This window comes from Orycteropus afer, unplaced genomic scaffold, assembly GCF_000298275.1.
Source record: "Orycteropus afer afer isolate SDZICR_OR568_19922 unplaced genomic scaffold, OryAfe1.0 scaffold00016, whole genome shotgun sequence".
Taxonomy (NCBI): domain Eukaryota; kingdom Metazoa; phylum Chordata; class Mammalia; order Tubulidentata; family Orycteropodidae; genus Orycteropus; species Orycteropus afer.
The window spans coordinates 19,983,151-20,002,109 of record NW_006921603.1 but is presented as its reverse complement, the minus strand read 5'-3'; the positions used below and the strand labels follow the sequence as shown (position 1 = coordinate 20,002,109).

Below are 18,959 nucleotides of genomic sequence, written 5' to 3'. Positions count from 1 at the left end.
TCTTCTCTTGATGTTTCCTGCATCATTCAATATTTTGCCCATAGAATCTCTCAATATTGCAACTCGAGGCTTAAATTTTTTTTTCAATTCTTTCAGTTTGAGAAATGCTGAACGTGTTCTTCCTTTTTGGTTTTCAGACTCCAGGTCTTTGCACATTTCATTATAGTAATTGGCTTTGTATTATACTATTATTCTAATCATAACATAATTCTTATTCAATGCAATCACTGCAAAATATAATTATACTTAAATTCTAACAATTTATTACTTATAAACTGGTGATTATTCTTTTACCAACTACAAATATCAAACTCACTGAGTAAAGTGCACCAAACAGTGAGTGTTATATGACTCACCTGAAGTCCCACGTATTTTGCCATTATTTGCAAAGCCAATGACATTCAAAACCATGCCATTTGACCTCTCATTACATTAAATAACGAAATTTTTCCTCCCTTCTCACTCCAATTTGGTTCCCCACATATACTACAGTGCATTGTTTCTATAAACTTTCAATTTCAATTTTTTTCTGGCTTAATCTAACTTCTTTACTTTATCTGATCTCTTTTTACCTTGTACTTTGGGACAAACTAACCATTCTATTCCTTTTTATCAACTGCCAGGCCCATCATTACACTGTCTCCTAGGGGGGAAAAAAATCCTAATAAAAAATTAGTAAGAATAGACAGAGTTTATACTTTGTGTAAATAAATATTTTTCCAGAGTTATAGCAAGTATCAAAGCTGTGTCATAAAATTTTCTTCTACTTCAAAAGGACTAAGAACAGTATCTTTTCTAATACTCAAAAGATGAATTCAGTTTATCATGTATATTCATTTACTTTTGTTTTTAGCTCTTCCTCACTCGTAATGACTACTTTTGTAGAGGTAATGCCTTCCTTTGTGACTCTACTTTGATTTACATGGTGGAGTCTGTGGACAAACCACTTAGGTACACTTCTAGACTGGGTCACATGAGTATTATTAATAGCATCAATTCCAAAGTACAGATGCAAAATACAGAGGACACAGAATTTCATCAGATACCTAAAATTTTTCGCATGAAGACACTATTTCTAATTTTCCTCACCATTTTTTTTTAAACTGTTTACCACAAGCATAGGAGCTCTGGTAGCATAGTGGCTAAAGCACTTGACTGCTAACCAGAAGGCTGGCGGTTCAAACCCACCAGCCACTCCTCGGAAGGAAGGTTGGGCAATCCTACTTCCGTAGTGATACTGCCTCGGAAACCCAAGGAGGGGTCGCTATGAGTCGGGGCCGACTTGACGGCACATAACAACAACAACAACAACCACAAGCATTACTTATAAGACTAACAAACATTCCCTTGGGTAGAAGCCTGACATTACAAATGCTATTTAACTCAAAAGATCGTTTTCAGTCTGAAAACAATTTGGAAAAACATAAACATTCCATTTATTTGAATAAGCATTTACCAAAAAGTAAAGGCCATTAACAAGGGCATTCATAGTTCAGTAGTAGAATTCTCACCTCCTACACAGGAGAACTGGATTCAATTCCTGACCAATGCATCTTATGTGCAGCCACCACCCACCTAAGACAGACTAGGAAGAGAGGTCTGGCAATGTACTTCCAATAATATGCCAGTGAAAACCATATGGATTACAATGGTATGATATACAATCAATCACGGGGATAAAGCAGGATCAGGCAGTGTTTCATTCTGTTATGTATAGGGTTACCATGAGTAGAGGGTGGATTCAACAGCCGCTAACAACAAAAGTCATGTAAAACCTTTGTATTCTTCAAGTTCCATTATTCTCAATATAATGGAAGCTCAGAAGACATTTAATATCACTGTTGGAATAATTATTTTTATGTATCTGCATATTACCTACCTGGTGAAAATCTCAAAAGTATATAGAAAAATATCTAAAACTCAGTCTATTTGCAATTAACACAGTATTAATAATGAAAATAAGTAAATTCTATTTTCCAACAGAAATTACTGTGTATAAGAGAAAAAAAAATACTGGGAGAATTCATGTCCTAAAAAGGGAACGGTAATCAAATAGTTAACTGAGGTTCGCTTATTCCCAACTCCAACTATCCAGCATGATTTCTAAAGTAGGAAACAAAAAACTCAGAGTCGCAGAGATGTTACAAAAGCCTAACATATTCTACTCCACAGTATACCAAAAAGACATTTTCAGCTGAAATAAAGACAAAATCAACTGTCAAATGCGCATACTAGTCATTTGAAAGGGATCTGAAAGTAATCTAGTCCAAAGCTATGTGAGGATTCATAGTCAGGGGTAGATAATCCAATAAGCAAGGTAAGCATGGGCTACTTACTAATCCAAATTGTTTCACCACAAAATACATGTGAAACTGTCTACTACAGATTAATAGTAAGTAAGCACAACTAACCGTGTGCTTACCTTGCTTACTGGTACTCTGTCCTTGTTAGGGATTATAAATTTGAAAAGGCTTTGTGATTCTTTAATAAGATGCTGTGGGGTTGAGAGAGAGACAGTGCCAGAATCTTTGATGTGGTAGAAGATTAGTAAGTAAATATAAGTAAGACCATGCTCACCTTGCCTTTTGGGTATTCCAATACTGGTTTACTACACAGAGTACAATAATTTTTGTTCATGGAGCATTAACCAATAAAAAAGACTTGTGCTATGTAAGCATTTAAAAAAGCTTTCTACTTAAAACACAAGATGATTGCTTTAATAATTTGCAAAACTTAGTTATGTTGAATAAGTCATACCTAAATATTCAATATAGGAGCTCTGGTAGCATAGTGGCTAAAGCACTTGACTGCTAACCAGAAGGCTGGCGGTTCAAACCCACCAGCCACTCCTGGGAAGGAAGGTTGGGCAATCCTACTTCCATAGTAATACTGCCTCAGAAACGCAAAGAGGGGTCGCTATGAGTCGGGGCCGACTCGACGGCACATAACAACAACAACAAACAATAAATATTCAATATATGTGAGATGCTTCCAAATAAAACACTACCATGCCTCAAGAAACTCTCTTTCTCACACTTCTCCAGCTATTTGTGGCTGTTCTTCAAACCTGCACAGTCCATGAAGAACATGGCTTTATCTCTTTTACAAAAGATTATGGACACAAAGGCAGAAAAACTAGTAGTATCTAATTCTTTACTCAAAGAGCTCTGGTGGTGCTGTGTAGTTAAAAAATGGGGTTGCTAAAAAAGGTCAGTGGTTGGAACTCACCAGCTGCTCCATATGAGAAAGATGAGGCAGTCTTCTTCCATAAAGATTTACATCCTTGGAAACCCTGTAGGGCAGCTCTAACCTGTTCTATAGGGTCACTATGAGTTGGAATCAGTGAGTTAGGTCTGAATTATTTCCTCACTGCTTTCTAATTGATGAACTGATACCACATACACTCATTGGTACCAGATCCTCAGATTCATAATGAGAAGCCTAAGTACAGATTTTACATAAATATTCTAATTGTTTAAGATGATTGAACTGGCCAAAAAAAAATTTGTGACTCAGATTTAGAATAAAAATCAGAAGTTTACAAACTACCAAGTTAGAAAAAAATGAATCTGTACTATATTTGAAGAATACAAAATTCCTAGCTATACAAAGCTCGATCCTACTCAAATCTTCCTTAATTTACAGTACTGAATATTCACTTGTTAAATATTCTACTTAGTTTTTCCCTCTCTCACTAAATCCATTAAGAATGTTTCTAAAACAAAATACTTTGAACTTCCCACATAAGCAAGTATTTCTTTCTACATAATGTTTCCTTTATAAAAAACATACTTCATCTATGTTGTTGTTGCTGTTATGTGCTGTCGAGTCGGACCCGACTCACAGCAACCCCGCCCTTGGGTTTCCAAGGCAGTATCTCTACAGAAATAGATCGCCAACCTTCCTTCCAAAGAGTGGCTGGTGGGTTTGAACCGCCAGTCTTCACCTCATACATACTTCAAACCAAATGACTTACTTAAAAATGGTAAGAAATACATGTAACAAATCCAGAGGAAAAAGAGAGCGAGCAAGCAAGAACACAGAACAGTCTGAGGATGAATTCACAGCAGCCTCACCTGTACTTTCATGGGCAGTCAAACATTGCATCCATTTCTTTTTCCCCAGAGAAAAGAAGCATTCAGAAGAAAAGCAAGTCAGATGATAGTCTAACTCCTCTAGCCTTTTTTTACAACTAACAGGACAAATGTTATCAAGTAGAAATTATAGAAAATATACTTACCTGGACTTGAAGACTCAACAGATGGCTAAAGGGGAGGAAAAAAAGAAACATTAGCATTTTTATATAGTAAATATTTGTAACTATTACAAGAACAATTCAAAGACTAATATAACACCAAACACTATGAGTTTCTTTTAAAGTCTGAATTGCCTAAGACAAACTAAAACTTCCTATACAATCCTTTCCACAACATTATATTTAAACAGAGACAATTTCAAACAAACTCCTGAATTGAAGTGGGAGGGAAAGAGGGCCACTGTTTAAGAAGGAAGCATTGAGTTTCTGTTTATGGTGATGGAAAATATGGCAAAGGATATCAGAGATGTTTGCACAATCTGATTAATGTAATTGATGTCACTAAATAGTACATGTGAAAAACATTTAATTGGCATATGTGTGTTACATTTTTCCCAAAACAATAATAAACAAACAAAAAACACTCTTCCATCTGGAAACAAAGACAATAAAATGGTATTGGTTCAGATTTTCAAGGCAAATATGGATCTCATGAAATACGTGGTTTAAAAGGTATCATTTTAGTCTTGGAATTTTCTGTAATAGATTCTCTCCTATTAATACACAGAAAATCATGAACAAGGTTTACTATAAAGCTGACCTCTGGCTTAAAATATGTGTGCAAAAGGAGGAGGTAACTAATTTAAGACATACTTTCAAATAAAAATTACCTTGCAAGAAAGCAGAAGGAAAAATTAAAATGTTACTTAAGAACCAAAAAATTCACTGGGTTAACCCTACTATTAAACAACATACTTTTAAGTTATCACAGAATGAGCACCCTTTCGAGCAAAGTCTAGAAAGGTTATGTCATCTGATGGAAGATCACACAGACTAGCAATTATAATCTCCTTCTACTGTTCCATTCTACCTTTCATAAATTTAATCACAAGGACCTAGAAAATTTTAAGATAAAATTGGTAGCAACTTATTTTAGCCATGTCACCACCAGATGACAGTTTACATCTGTCTAAATTCAGTTAATTCACAATAATAAACAAGTCATCCACAAACTCCTAGAAGACAACGTCAAAAGATGTTTCAAATGACAAGAACTTTGCCACTAAAATCTTGCCTATTCATTTAGAATGATCTATTTCACAACCGTTAGAAAATGGAGATGGTGGAAGGTAAGAAGTACTAACAAAGAAAGCTATGGATACTATATTATTTTCCTTCTTTCAACTAAGTAACAGGGCCAAGAAGAAGAACAAAAAAAAAAAATCAGCACATTTCTAAGATAATTCTTATAAGGTATTAAAATTCCATTTGAAAACGGTCCACATTATGCTTTTGCAGTAAATATGCTATTCCAGATTCCACATAGTGACTTAAATTCTTTTGAGACTTGTTTTTTCAAGGGTCCCATTTTTCCCTTTGTTGTTTGTTGTTGTTATGTGCCATCAAGTGGGACCCAACTCATAGCAACCCCTCCTTGGGTTTCCAAGGCAGTATCACCACAGAAGTAGATTGCCCCATCTTCCTTCCGAGGAGTGGCTGGTGGGTTTTTTCCCTTGGAATTCTTAAAAGGGAATGGTTGTTGCCTTTTTGTCTTTCTAACAAAAGACCCAATATTACATATTTCCAGTGTCCTATCACTATCATTATTTATAAATTCTTGTTCCAAAAGTCAATATAGTACTGCTACTTTTTAATTGGGGATCTCTGGTGGCATAGTGCCTAAGGCATTTGACTGCTAACCAGAAGGTTGGTGGTTCAAACCCACTAGCCACTCCTTAGAGGAAGGTTGGGCAATCTACTTCTGTAGTGATACTGCCTCGGAAACCCAAGGAGGGGTCACTATGAGTCGGCTCCTCTAATGGAAAGCTGGAAAATAGGGTGACACAGACAGATTTCCAGCTTGCTTAACATTTTTTGAACAGCGTTAACATTATTTCTGGCTCAAAATGGATTTAACCACCACACAAATTACTACAATGCAAATCAATCTTTTAAAATATTAACCCACTTGTGTTTCATGTACTTATCCTTTATTTCCCAAGTGTAAGTACTTCTGTGTAAGGCTACAGCTATGTTAATAACTATTTTTATCTGGTTCATTATCCACAGAGTAGACGTCTTAGCTTTAAAACAGATTTGCATGGCATTCACAAGAAAAACCAGCATTTCTTACAAATTAGTTTAAATGAAATGGTTCTTTGAGCATTTAATTATTTTTGAACATTCCAATATTATTATTCCATTTAACAGGTTTCTGATTTTAAAAAAAGACTTTCTGAGAAATAAAAATGTTATTCTACTTGAGGAAAGGTACTTTTTCACTGTTAGTTACTGACAATAATAGATATTGAATTACGAATAGAGTCTGCGAATTTTAGTTTGTAAAAGGCCTAAATAGCACTAAATGCCAAAAAATACCATACTAATTGTTTTCCTGGGAAATAGTAATGACCTTAAAGTTCTGAAAAAGGCCTCAAACACTTTCCATTCATTAAAATAGTGAATGTTTAGAACACTGGTAGCATCTATAAGTCTAACTGGCCTGACATAGAACACCTAGTATATTAACGATCATATTATGGCAGACATACCGAAATGTTTCAAGGACTAGGATTTAGCTTGTAGTATATTTACATTCTTGCCTGCTAACCAGACGGCTGGCGGTTCAAACCCACCAGCCACTCCTCGGAAGGAAGGTTGGGCAATCCTACTTCCATAGTGATACTGCCTCGGAAACCCAAGGAGGGGTCTCTATGAGTCGGGCCAACTCGAGGGCACATAACAACAACAACACAACAACATATTTACATTAAAAGGAGCACTGGTAGTGCAGTGGCTAAGCGCTTGGCTGTTAACCAAAAGGTGGGTGGTTTAAACCCACCAGCCGCTCTATGGGAGAAAGATGTGGCAGTCAGCGTGTCTAAAAATTACAGCCTTGGAAATCCTATAGAGCAGTACTACTCTGTCCTATACGGTGGCTATGAGCTGGAACTGACAGGCAGTGGGTTTTTGGTATCTTGAAATTAACATGGGGGAGGGGAAGTATTTATGTTCAGAATAAAATTCCATTGTTTAAATTTCTGGGGGGAGGGGGATCAGTCTTCAAAATTAATTATATCCAATTAAATAAATCAAAGATCAGCTTCTGGAAATCTGACCTCTGAAAACAGTTCATATACTAAACATTATTTTGCTCAGCTAATAAACATAATGACTATTTCTCTAGGTAAAACATGCATTTAGCATCATAATACAGAGACTTCAGTGTGGAATGAAAGCATTTATTGAAGTGTAAAAGAGAACAGTAGAACCAGCTTACATGCTATACTTTTCCAAATGTATGAGAATATAGCCACTTGATCACAACTATAAATTTGGCAACAATACCTGCCTCATCTACCTCATTGTATAGAATAGTAGTAAACCCAGGGAGATAAAGTGACTTGACCAAGTTTCCATGTTAGGTGGTAAAGGCAGAACTGAAACCTACAATACATGACTCAGTACCCCTTTTATACCTCCCAGAAAAACAATGTAAAAATTTTCTTTCTTTCCTTACATCTTGCTCTTCCTTCCCCCTTACCCCTCTCATTTCTTTTTTAATGGCTTTCCTATGTTCAAAGTATGTTTAAGATGTGCCAAGTTATCATCTATCATGCCAGACTGTTATTCATGTCTCTTTAGGAACTGGTATCTCTAACAATACCTTCCAAAATCTGCAGCCAACTACCATTAATTACTACCAGAAATGGAGAAAGTGGAACGAGGGAAGGGAAAACAACCAAACTAAACCAAAGCTAAATCAATACTTATTTATAACAATTTTTTGTAACTTGCTTAACAAAAATGTTCTGAAAATTTGTTTTCAGAAAAAGCTCAAACTATACAATATAAACAGTAAAGAAGATTTAACATGTGGGATGAAAATGTATTTAAAATACATTCCGACATTACTTGCAATAAGAGGAAGTGACGTAACCATTCTGGAGATCATATTGGCAACATGAATCTATCCTAATATATCTAAAACAATCCAAAAATTACATTAAATTTTTTAAACTTGTAGTAAAAACATTTTACTGCAATGTTGATTGTAGTAAAAAGTTGGAAAAAATGCAAAAATCCATCAATTAGTTATGAAATACAGTTTTCCTAAGCAAGGGAACACCACAAATCCATTAAAAAGGAGGAGGAGTATCTGTGTTGATAGAGAAAAAAATACTAAAGATATATTAGGAGTTAAAAATAAAGTGCAGAACAAGGAATAAGTTGGGCTGGCTTATGTATAAAAATTTTCCCAAAAGGAAATACAAGAATCTGTTAACAATGTACACCTACATGGAACAGCCAAGGAGAAAAGGCTTTTTCATTTTATCCTTTTCTGTACACTGCTAGAATTTTTAAATTATTTGCTTGCATGCATCACTTTTTAAAAAGAAAGTCATTGAGGGTTATCTTGTGGAATTATGAGCCATTTTCATTTTCTTCCTTTTTGATTTTTTAAGAAAACCTAGTGTTTGGTATCATTTTAATAAAAATCTTTAAATTTGAAAATTTACCTAGTTTTCTATTTAAAACAAACCAAACCTATTGCCGCTAAATCAATTCCAACTAACAGAGATGACAGAGTAGAACTGCCCCATAGGATTTCCAAGGCTGCAAATCTTCATAGAAGCCGACAGCTTCATCTTTCTCCTGTGCAGTGACTGGTGGGTTCAAACCACTCACCTTTTGGTTACCAGCCAAGTGCTTAAGCACAGCCCCAATAGGGCTCCTAGTTTTCTATTAGGCATACATGTAATTGCTTTACCTCAGATGGAAAACATTATACCAAACACACACACACACACACACACAACACACACCGACACAGCATGTACAGGCAAAATCAAGTAAGAATTCTATTAAGTTTTAGATCAAGTCATGCTCGTCCATCCATATATTTATCTAATTTAGTTGACCAAGTTGCTAACCAGCTGTAGCAAACAAATATTCAATGCCTCATGTATGTTCAATGTTTTCTTGCACATTTCTCTGTAACACAGTAGGAAATAGCCCATACAAAAGAAAGCTGTCATGAATTGGGAAACAGTAAAAGACTACCTAGAAAACCCAAACCCAGTTCCATCAAATATTACCAGTGTTTTTACAAAAAAAAAAAAAAAGCAACAGAAACACTAAGTAATCATTGTTGTTGTTGTTATGTGCCGTCGAGTCAGCCCTGACTCATAGCGACCCCTCCTTGGGTTTCCCAGGCAGTATCACTACGGAAGTAGGATTGCCCAACCTTTATTAGGCACTTTTATTCATGGCAGTCAAAAGCTTATTTTCAATGAGTGTAACTACTTTTCCTCCTCCAAAGAATACCATCACCCTTTCTTTAAATGTTATCTTCACTTAATTACGTATATTCTAAATCAGAGATTTTCACAGCAATAGGAACAGAAGCCAGGAAGGAGTTGGGAGCCACCTCCAGGGTTGAAGGTGGCAGGCGTAACATGCCAAGAGCCCACCAACCCTCCTTTCCCCCACACAAAGTTAAGTTTCTTAACTTTACTGTTACTCTCAGGAATGTTAGGGTAAAAAAGAGGTCAAGAACCTCTTGGAGTTAAAATTTTCTACAGTTGTAATTAATTGAGAGGATAAAGTGGTATTACAGAAAATAAGGAATTCAGAAACCTGGGTTCCCATCTCCTTTGTGCCGCACACTAACTGCGTAACCTAAGGCAAATGGCCTAAACTCTCCATTCAGTTTCATTTTGTTTCTGATAAAGATATTAGAGTTCTCCATGTTTAGTTCAATTTCTTTCGAGACCTAAGGTCTTTACTTTATCACGACTTGCTCAAAAGGCATAACACTACTAAGAAGCATTTAGCTAAATGGATACGATCTGTTTAAGACTCTTCTGCATTCATTCATTCATTTATTTATTTTAAATCCAGGACTATAAAGAAAATATTTCAACTTGCACAAAGCTTTCTGGATTTCATATCTTTATGATTTTCATATCTACAGAAGCATAATTAGAATAGGCATTCTTCTGAAACCGTAGAGTAAATCAAGCAGATTGACTTTCAGTCAAGGACGGGTACTTAAAAATTTTAATTAGTCACTGCACTGAATTTTGAACCATTTGTAAATCTTCTGAAATATAGAAAGACTCAACCTTAATTTCAAGCAACAAATTTCCATATTGAAGCTCTGGTGGCGTAGTGACTAAGTCACTTGACTGCTAACCAGAAGGCTGCAGGTTCAAACCCATCAGCCATTCTCGGAAGAAGGTTGGGGCAATCTACTTCTGTAGTGATTCCGCCTTGGAAACCCAAGGAGGGGTCACTACAAGTCAGGTCTGACTCAAGGGTACATAACAACAACAGATTACATAAAGACGTGGAAGTTTTAGTGGCAGTGTATTCTTTCTGGATTAATTGGGAAAGAGATTAGTCTTGTCAGAATCACTTTATAGTAAATCACTTCTATATTGCCCCTACTATCTCTTTCTCACCTTATCAGTTCTTGAATTCTTACCTGTACTCAGTTAAATTTTTAAAGACTCTCCTGGCACTATGGTTCTTCATTATTTTGAAGAAAACCTTAGTAAGGCTAAAGTATTAAATGCTAAAAAAAATAATTTTCATTATCAGTATAGAGGGAGCTCTGGTAGCATAGTGCTTAAGGTACTTGACTGCTAACCAGAAGGCTGGTGGTTCAAACCCACCAGCCACTCCTCAGAAGGAAGGCTGGGCAATCTACTTCCATAGTGATACTGCCTCAGAAACCCAAGGAGTGGTCACTAACATCAGTATAGAGAATTTAAGGTCTAAATTCACGGCAATTTAACAAGTTTTGCTATTAAGAGTGGAAATTAACACTCTGAAAAGTAGTCAACATTATGCTACTACCTTAAAACACTAAAAAACACTTAAAAAATGCTAAGCAAAGGCTCTATGTTTAAGAGAAATGAATGGACAGATGGTACACTGAATAAATAATGTAGCACATCTGGAAATATTAAATACTTAAAACTAACATAAAGAAGCAAATCTAGCTAAACTTTTTCTGTCACAGAAATATCATGACCCAGGTAAAGACAGGACTTGCACTGTGCTGTGGGGTATTTTTGTTGGGTTTTTTTTCCCCTTGAGAAAAAAGTGCCTTATGTGTTTACAAACTCTGAAATAAAAGACAAATTATTAATTCCCAAAGGTCCTTATAACTACATTCCTTATAAAACCCAAAGGATCAACTATTTTCCTTTTTCTCTCTCTCTCACTGCCTTCATAAAACCTCGACAACCCTAAATTTCCTTCCTTTAAGTCAGACTAGGAATGGCTCCTTCTAGGAGATTGGTAAATACTTTTAAAGGATAAGATGCAATGAGAAATATAAAAGTATTAAGAAAGGAGAACATATGCCATTTCTTTTAAACACATTAAATTTGTTTTTAATGTTACCATGATTGACGAACCATTTAATACTTCTATGATGGAGTGACTACAATGATCAAATGCATGTACAAAAATTTATATTGGGCTCACATCTGACACAAGAGGAATTCAAAATTCACCAATTTCTGGTAAAACAAGGGTAGACAGAGTCCTCATCCTATATAGGCAATAAAACAAAATATCCAGAAGCCTTAAACCTACATTTTCTCTGGAGACATTCTTCTTCAATAATCTGTTTTCCCTTCAGATTTATCAAATAAACGCACATCATTGCTTTGCACTTACTATTATTTCACCAGTTAGCCTCAATCTCCAGGTCTACTTGATCAAATGCCTAATAATTGAGCATTTGGATTCTTTTACCACATGCCATTTTATACTGGCATCATAACAAATGAATCTACCGAAAGGTCACCCAAAGGCACATTAAAGCACTCTATAAACCAAGCATTTTTCCTTTATCTATTTTTAAAAACCACTGGTCTCAAATCAAGGCGCTTTGGTGGCACAGTGGTTAACTGTCTGGCTGTTAACTGAAAGGTTGGCTCTTCAAATCCACCAATGGCTCGGAGAGAGAAAGATGTGGCAGTCTGTTTCTGTTAAATTTACAGCCTTGGAAAGCCTCTGGGCAGTTCTACCCTGTCCTATAGGGTTGCTATGAGTCTGAATCGATTAGATAGCAGAGTGTGTGTGTGTGTGTGTGTGTGTGTGTGAGAGAGAGAGAGAGAGAGAAAGAGAGAGAGAGAGAGGGAGGGAGGGAGAGTGAGTGTGTGTGTGTGCGCGCGCGTGTGCACGTGCGTGCCCCCGCCTCTGTCAAATCATCTTAATTAGTAAAACACTGATCAGGAAAATTATGCATTAATTTTAGTTTTCACCACTTCCTTCACCTGTTCTTAATTTTTTTTTTGGGGGGGGAGGGATAGGATACAACTAAAGAAAAAGGTTCCTCCACTCTCCCTCCAAATTCACTATCAATAGACCCATCTACAAGTATGTGAAGAATATAAATGATGAATTAATTATCAGATCATTAAATAAATTAATTGAAATAATATTTGGGTAATTTATTCTTAAAATTGAACCATCCATGTGTTCCTATCATGAGTTATATTCTCTAAGTGATGAAATATTTAATAATACTAACACATTCACTAGAAAATATTAGGAAATCATTAATGATTTATAAGTGTTTCAATCTTGCATTAATGCAACCATCTTTAATTTCTAAGCAAAAAAAATGAATGTCATACTTCCTATTTTAAAGTTTTGAGGACTCTGGGTAGTTAAAATTTCTGGTTGGTGTGACTTTTTAAATCTTAAATTTCACTTTATTTTTTATTCACTAGGTTATTTTCGTAGGCTATCTTGCCTTAAAACATGACTACAGAATTTATGGCTCAAATCATTTCAGACACTCTGAGCATCTCAAGGGAAGAAACCATACACTACTGCTTATGTAATGGGCATTCACTGAAAGGGGGTCCACTTAAAAAGTAAGTATTAATAAGATATATGTAAATCCAACTACATAATCTCTCCCCAAAATGCTTTCCATATGAAGGAAAGAAATGAAAAGCACTGTTTTCTCCAACTTCCTTGCCTTGAAAATACAATTCTTTAAACATGTAAAGTAAATAAAATAGAAATAAGGTTAAGACCTAAATTTACTTGTAAAGCAGAAATACTAAATGTCTTTTAAACAACACTGGCAGCACATAGTCCTGTTGTTGTTATGTGCCCTCGAGTTGGCCCGACTCATAGCGACCCCTCCTTGGGTTTCCGAGGCGGTATCACTATGGAAATAGATTGCTCAACCTTCCTTCCTAGGAGTGGCTGGTGGGTTTGAACCACCAGCTCTCTGGTTAGCAGTCAAGTGCCTTAGGCACTATGCTACGACAGCTCCTAGTCCTACTAAGGTAAAAATCTCTTCCTTCTTTAATAGCAAATACTCCAAGACACAGGAGCTCCAGTGGCACCAGAGGTTAAGACGTTCATTTGCTAATCAAAAGGTTGGCTGTTGCCTTCGAACCCACCAGCCACTCTCAGGAAAAGGATAAGGCAGTCTACTACTGTGGAGCAGTTCTACTTTGTCCTACAGGGTCGCTATGAGTCAGAATTGACTCATAAGCAGTGGGTTTGGTTTTTGGCCATGCAGAACATACATATAAAACCATTTTCTGTAAGGTAAGCAGAAGGAGCAGCCTGTGACTGCAAGACGAAACTCCTAAGAACAATGCCAGAAAAGTTAATCTCTTGGTCCAGCCACTCAACAGGTGCACGCAACAGCTCTAAATTAAATTTTTTTCCCATAATCTAACCACGTATCCATATTCCAAGGTTTAAAAAGAAGGCATTAAAATATTGACAAAAGTACTCGCTACTGTCTTCATTCAGCAAATGGCAAAAATTGGGGCCTGGATGGTAAATAAAATTAACTACTTCCCAAATCTGCTTTTGGGTGCCTCTGAGACCCGGAAAGAGCTCTGGTGGCGTAGCGTTTAAAGCATTCGGCTGCTAACCAAAAGGTCGGCAACTGGAACCCAACAGCATCTCTGAGGGAGAGAAATGAGGCAATCAGCTTCCGAAAGTTTTACAGTCTTGGAAAACCAATGGGGCAGTTCTACTCTGTCATATTGTTGTTGTGGGCCCTTGAGTCGCACCTGACTCATGCAGACCCCTCCTTGGGTTTTCCAGGCGGCATCATTACGGAAGTAGATTGCCCAACCTTCTTTCCGAGGAATGGGTGGTGGGTTTGAACCGCCAGCCTTCTTGTTAGCAGTCAAGTGCCTTAGGTACTACTACGCTACCTATAGGCTCTCGTAAGTCAGAATCAACTTGATGCCAGTGGTTCTGGATTTGGTCAGAGACCAGGAAAAAGTAATTCAAACAAGAGAAATAACTAGTTAATATACATTTAGAGTGGCTTATCTCAAGAGACATAAACGTCCAAATATATCACTTCCTGAACTCAAGAGAGTAAAGAATAAGAAAATTCTTCCAAGAGCTAGAGGTGGGGGAAATCAATACTTCAAAAGTTTAAGGTTTAAATCAGAGGCAGAACTGAAAACCTCCAGTAGCAGTACTAAGCTCAAATTAGCCATAAACTAAGTGGCTGCCCACCGATTTGAGGCCCCAAAAGGTAAAATAATGCACTATGGAAGAAAGACAACGTTAGAAACTAATTTACTAGAAAAAGATCGGCAACCTTTCTTAAGGAGGAGAAAAAACACTAGAACAGACAGCACTGATTTAGAAGGGAAGAAAAAAAAGGCCTAAAAAGTGAAGAGAGAGAAAAAGGGAAGCAACTTTCCTGGAATGTAAAGACAGAAAAAGAGGTTCTTCCTTGGGGACAAAACGGAACTCTCCCAACCAGGACAGGATTGCGGCCGGCCAGATTAGTTTCTCCATGTTCACTTTATCATTACCCAGGAAAATTACAGATTTAATCAAAGGCTGTTCTGCCCACCAACAGACTGGATGTCAGCAGCAAACGGATGCGGGTGACGCGGGAAGGACGCAACAGCATCTCGGTTGAAGAGGAAAGAAACTTCGCAAGAGGAAGCACCGGCTCCTCTCCTGGCCCCTAGCACCGGCCAGTGAAGTTGCGCCACAAGCGCCCCTTCTACGAGTGCACCCCCCACCCCGGACACTCACTACTACGCAGCACCCGACCCTTCAAACTGCCCCCGAAGTCCAACTACGCCTCTGCTTCCTCCTTCCCCCGGACCCATCCCAACTAAGTTCCAGAGAAGCTCTCGCCCAGACCGCGGCCTGTTCCGGACAACAGGTGGGCAGTGGCGCCGACAGGGCTGGGCCTCTCCAGGCCAGGCCCACTCCACTCCTCCCCGGCCAGGGCCCGGGGGTGCCCGGCTCCAGGACGGGGAGGGGGAGCTCGCTCCCTTACCTCCGCCATATTTGCCGTACTGACGGGTCACATCTCCGAGGCGGCCGCAGCTGGGTCACGGCCAGAACCCGGATGTGAGAATCAGCGATGGGACTTCAGCCACCGCCAGTGCCGCTCCCGCCGCGGCTGTCTTGGCGGGAACGCGCAGGAGCCGCCCGAGCGCGCCCACCACACCCCACTCCGCCCCCTCGCGGCGCCCCGGCTGGGCTGGACTGGAGGGAAAAGGCCGAACGCACGCGCGCAAGCGCGCGCGCGGGAACAGGGACGAGCGCGCAACCCCGCGGCCAGCCCTCCCCGCAAGGAGAGATGAGGGGGCGGAGTCAAGGTGGGTGTGGGAGGAGGTAGGCATCTCAGCGCTGGGCGCCTTCTCTGCCTTTACAGATCCGCCGTTCTAGCTTGGGGACCAGGGTCTAAGAAGCAGAGAAGTCAGGGAAAGGTGGTGAAGGAACTGCGAACAGCCTTTACAATACAAGGAAAAAAAATGTTGTATTTTATATGTAGGTTGCCTTTGAAGTGCAGTTGCTGGAAAAATGATGTTGCAGTGATCCAACAGCGGCAAGTACAGCGCTTTAAAAGCGGTTAGCCCTCGACAAACATTTCTCTGGGTTATTTCACGAGAGGAAATGTAAGATCCACGATCCCTAACTCTTTAGAAATGTCAAGGCTAAGAGATTTAGAAAAGAGAGTGTGTTAAACCATCCCCATTATTTCATTTGCTTTTCCTCACATTACTTCTGTGATGGCAGTAGCAACATTAGTTGAATTTTGCACAGGACAAAGTTAAAAAGTAAATTACTGAAAAGCTGTTCTTTGATGGATATAAATAACCTCTGACTTGACTGCATGTGGGAGAACCATAATGCCTGAATGCCTGCAATTTGAAAGTTTATTTTAATGTACTGGCCTACAGAGGCCAACTGGCCTTGATGCCAATTCTCATGATTGCCAGAGCCAGTGATTGCAAAATAACAAATATGTTTCACTTTCACTATTAGACCAGATACTGGCTAATGCGAAGGTGGCAATAAAAGGTGCACCAACATATTTCACCAAACCAAAAGTTACAAGGTTCTTATTTCAAAAGACCTGTTTTAAAAATATTCAAGGGTGTCTTTTATTAATACAGTTTCAAAAATGGCTATCAAAATTAACCAGTTAATGTGAGAATGAATCATTCCCTCCAAATAAGGTGGTGCCAGTGCTATACTGTACATAGTAATTTTCTTAAAGTTAATACAATGTAACATGAGGAAGGCTGTTTTCTTAAATTATGTGTATTCCCTTCAAATTCTAGACTCCATCAAGCAGTTTCTTATTTGCAAAGATTCAACATTAATTTGAAACTTTTTATGTCCAATAATAATTTGTGCACGAATAAACTGCATTTAAAGGTATATGAAGAAGCTGCCAAGTGAAAGGACATTACCTGGTAATTTGACAGGAAAAGAGTCCATAGACAGTCTGTAAACCAATTAAACATAAACATCTGATGCACATTTTCTACTGAAAGAAAAGCAAGGGAAAGAAGAGAAAGGAAAACTTTAGGGTTCCCAAACTACAAACAATTTTTTACCATTAACTGTATTGTACAGTTTTCATTTTATTTTTAGAATATTTATATAAGTGTTTTTCACGATTCCTTGGGGAAATAAATATTTTAGCATAGGTATATAGTTTCTGACGTGACCTTGTTGACCTGAATTGTGTTAGTCCTTTGAACTTAAAATAAAAAAAGACTTGTTAAAATGTCAGTTCCTTTCCAAGTAGTTTTCACATTGATACAATTGATGGAAGTAACTGAAGGAAAGAACAATGGATACACATGGACCTGAGGTGGGAAAGGATAAAAGAATTAAGAGGCCTAGAGGTAGAAACTCAGGCTTTATACTGTGGGAATGAAAGAGGATTTTACATTAAAAAAGGAAAGCTGATTTATGAAATTTAACTGGATACTAAAAAGAAAGTGTAAATGTGTTGTTAAAATATAAGGAAAAAGAGTAACCTACTTGTTTAAGCCCATTTATCTTTGATTCTTCAGTCAAATCATCAAAAAATTGTGATAGAGATCACAGCCCCTTAAGCTACAAATGAATTTTGAAAATATGAGGAAAATTGAGGTCTGTCATTTTGAATGGGCATGTATCTTACTGCTAAGTAACTTTTAAATTTACTAATATTATGCTGCAATTTTACTAATTTTAAATGGCATCATCATTTGGAGAAAAAGGTTCCTTCTACACTTTAGTCCTTTTGTTATAAATATGAGTTCAGTGATGGGGGTGTTAAGATATTCTAAAGGTAAAGAGAAATAGTTCTAATACTGTAAGTTATCAGTAACACATTCCATTATATGGTAGTGAGATCTTTAAAAATTTCAGAAGCCACCTTAAGGAAATCAAAGGCTTTCTCAAAACTCTTGCTTACCCTCTTCAATATCAGAAGTGTAAAAATTAACTACTGATTAGTCACAGAATCTTAATGTTGGGTGGGACCTTAAAGATCCTTCATCAATTCTCTACCTGTTCAAGTAGGAACCTTTCTTACTACAAGGCTTTTTAGCCTATGTTTAAACACCAGCAATCACTCATGAAGAGGCTGCTTCTTTCAAAAAAGCTCTAATGTTTGGGAAAAATCTTTTTATTAATCCAGAATGTACTTCTTTGTTACTTCCATTCATTACCCCTAGTTCTTCAGCACTTTGGACTAATACAACAGATGTCTTCTTTGTTTGTATTCAAATACAACCAGTCAATATTTAGACTTGGGTTAACAAATAAATAAATCTTCAAAGCTTATTGCCACTAGAAAAGCTGAAAACAGGATGTGACAGAGCTACAGGCATGAGAAAATTGACCATTACTTATGACTTGTTAAAAATTAATACAACTTGTATTATTTATTAATGTGATAGCCAAACTGGTATTTTGTTAGAATTGTGTAATAAAATGTTTAAAGTTAAACTAAGTGTGGTTAATCCTAATTTTATGTGACATCTGTGGCTAAATTAACAAGTCTCAAAGCAAAAAATCTTATACAAAGCCTGAATAAATGCCTCTTTAGCTCCCATTCCTCACCGAAAGGCCTTCTTATTTTCAGGCAAACGAGTATTATTTTTACCACATTAAGCTACTGAAAAATGCTATTCTATCGGGCAATTATTGTTAACCAATTTACTGAATACTCCATTAAAAAGTTATTAAACGATTTACAGAAGCTATCACACACACACACAGAGAAGAATCCCTCAAAGTAATAATTTTGCTGTTAATAAAGACATTTTAAGGTCACAATTTTTACTTCAACTAGTACCTTAAACTAACCAATAAATAATATATATACATCTAATAAATATAACCTTTATTTATACTAACACCAGATTCAAATATCACA

The 18,959-nt window shown here is 37.3% G+C and overlaps 1 protein-coding gene across 1 annotated transcript in view; it reads right to left on the bottom strand.

Moving 5' to 3' along the window:
• The window catches only part of MIER1 (MIER1 transcriptional regulator), a 75,764-nt gene that overhangs the window by 54,859 nt on the left and 1,946 nt on the right, over positions 1 to 18,959 (bottom strand). Inside the window, exons 4-6 of the mRNA XM_042783319.1 lie at positions 16,996 to 17,069; positions 4,241 to 4,265; positions 4,077 to 4,113 (exon numbers count right to left, since the gene is read on the bottom strand). Coding sequence (XP_042639253.1) covers positions 4,077 to 4,113; positions 4,241 to 4,265; positions 16,996 to 17,069 — 136 coding nt within the window. The remainder of the gene's footprint in view (positions 1 to 4,076; positions 4,114 to 4,240; positions 4,266 to 16,995; positions 17,070 to 18,959) is intronic.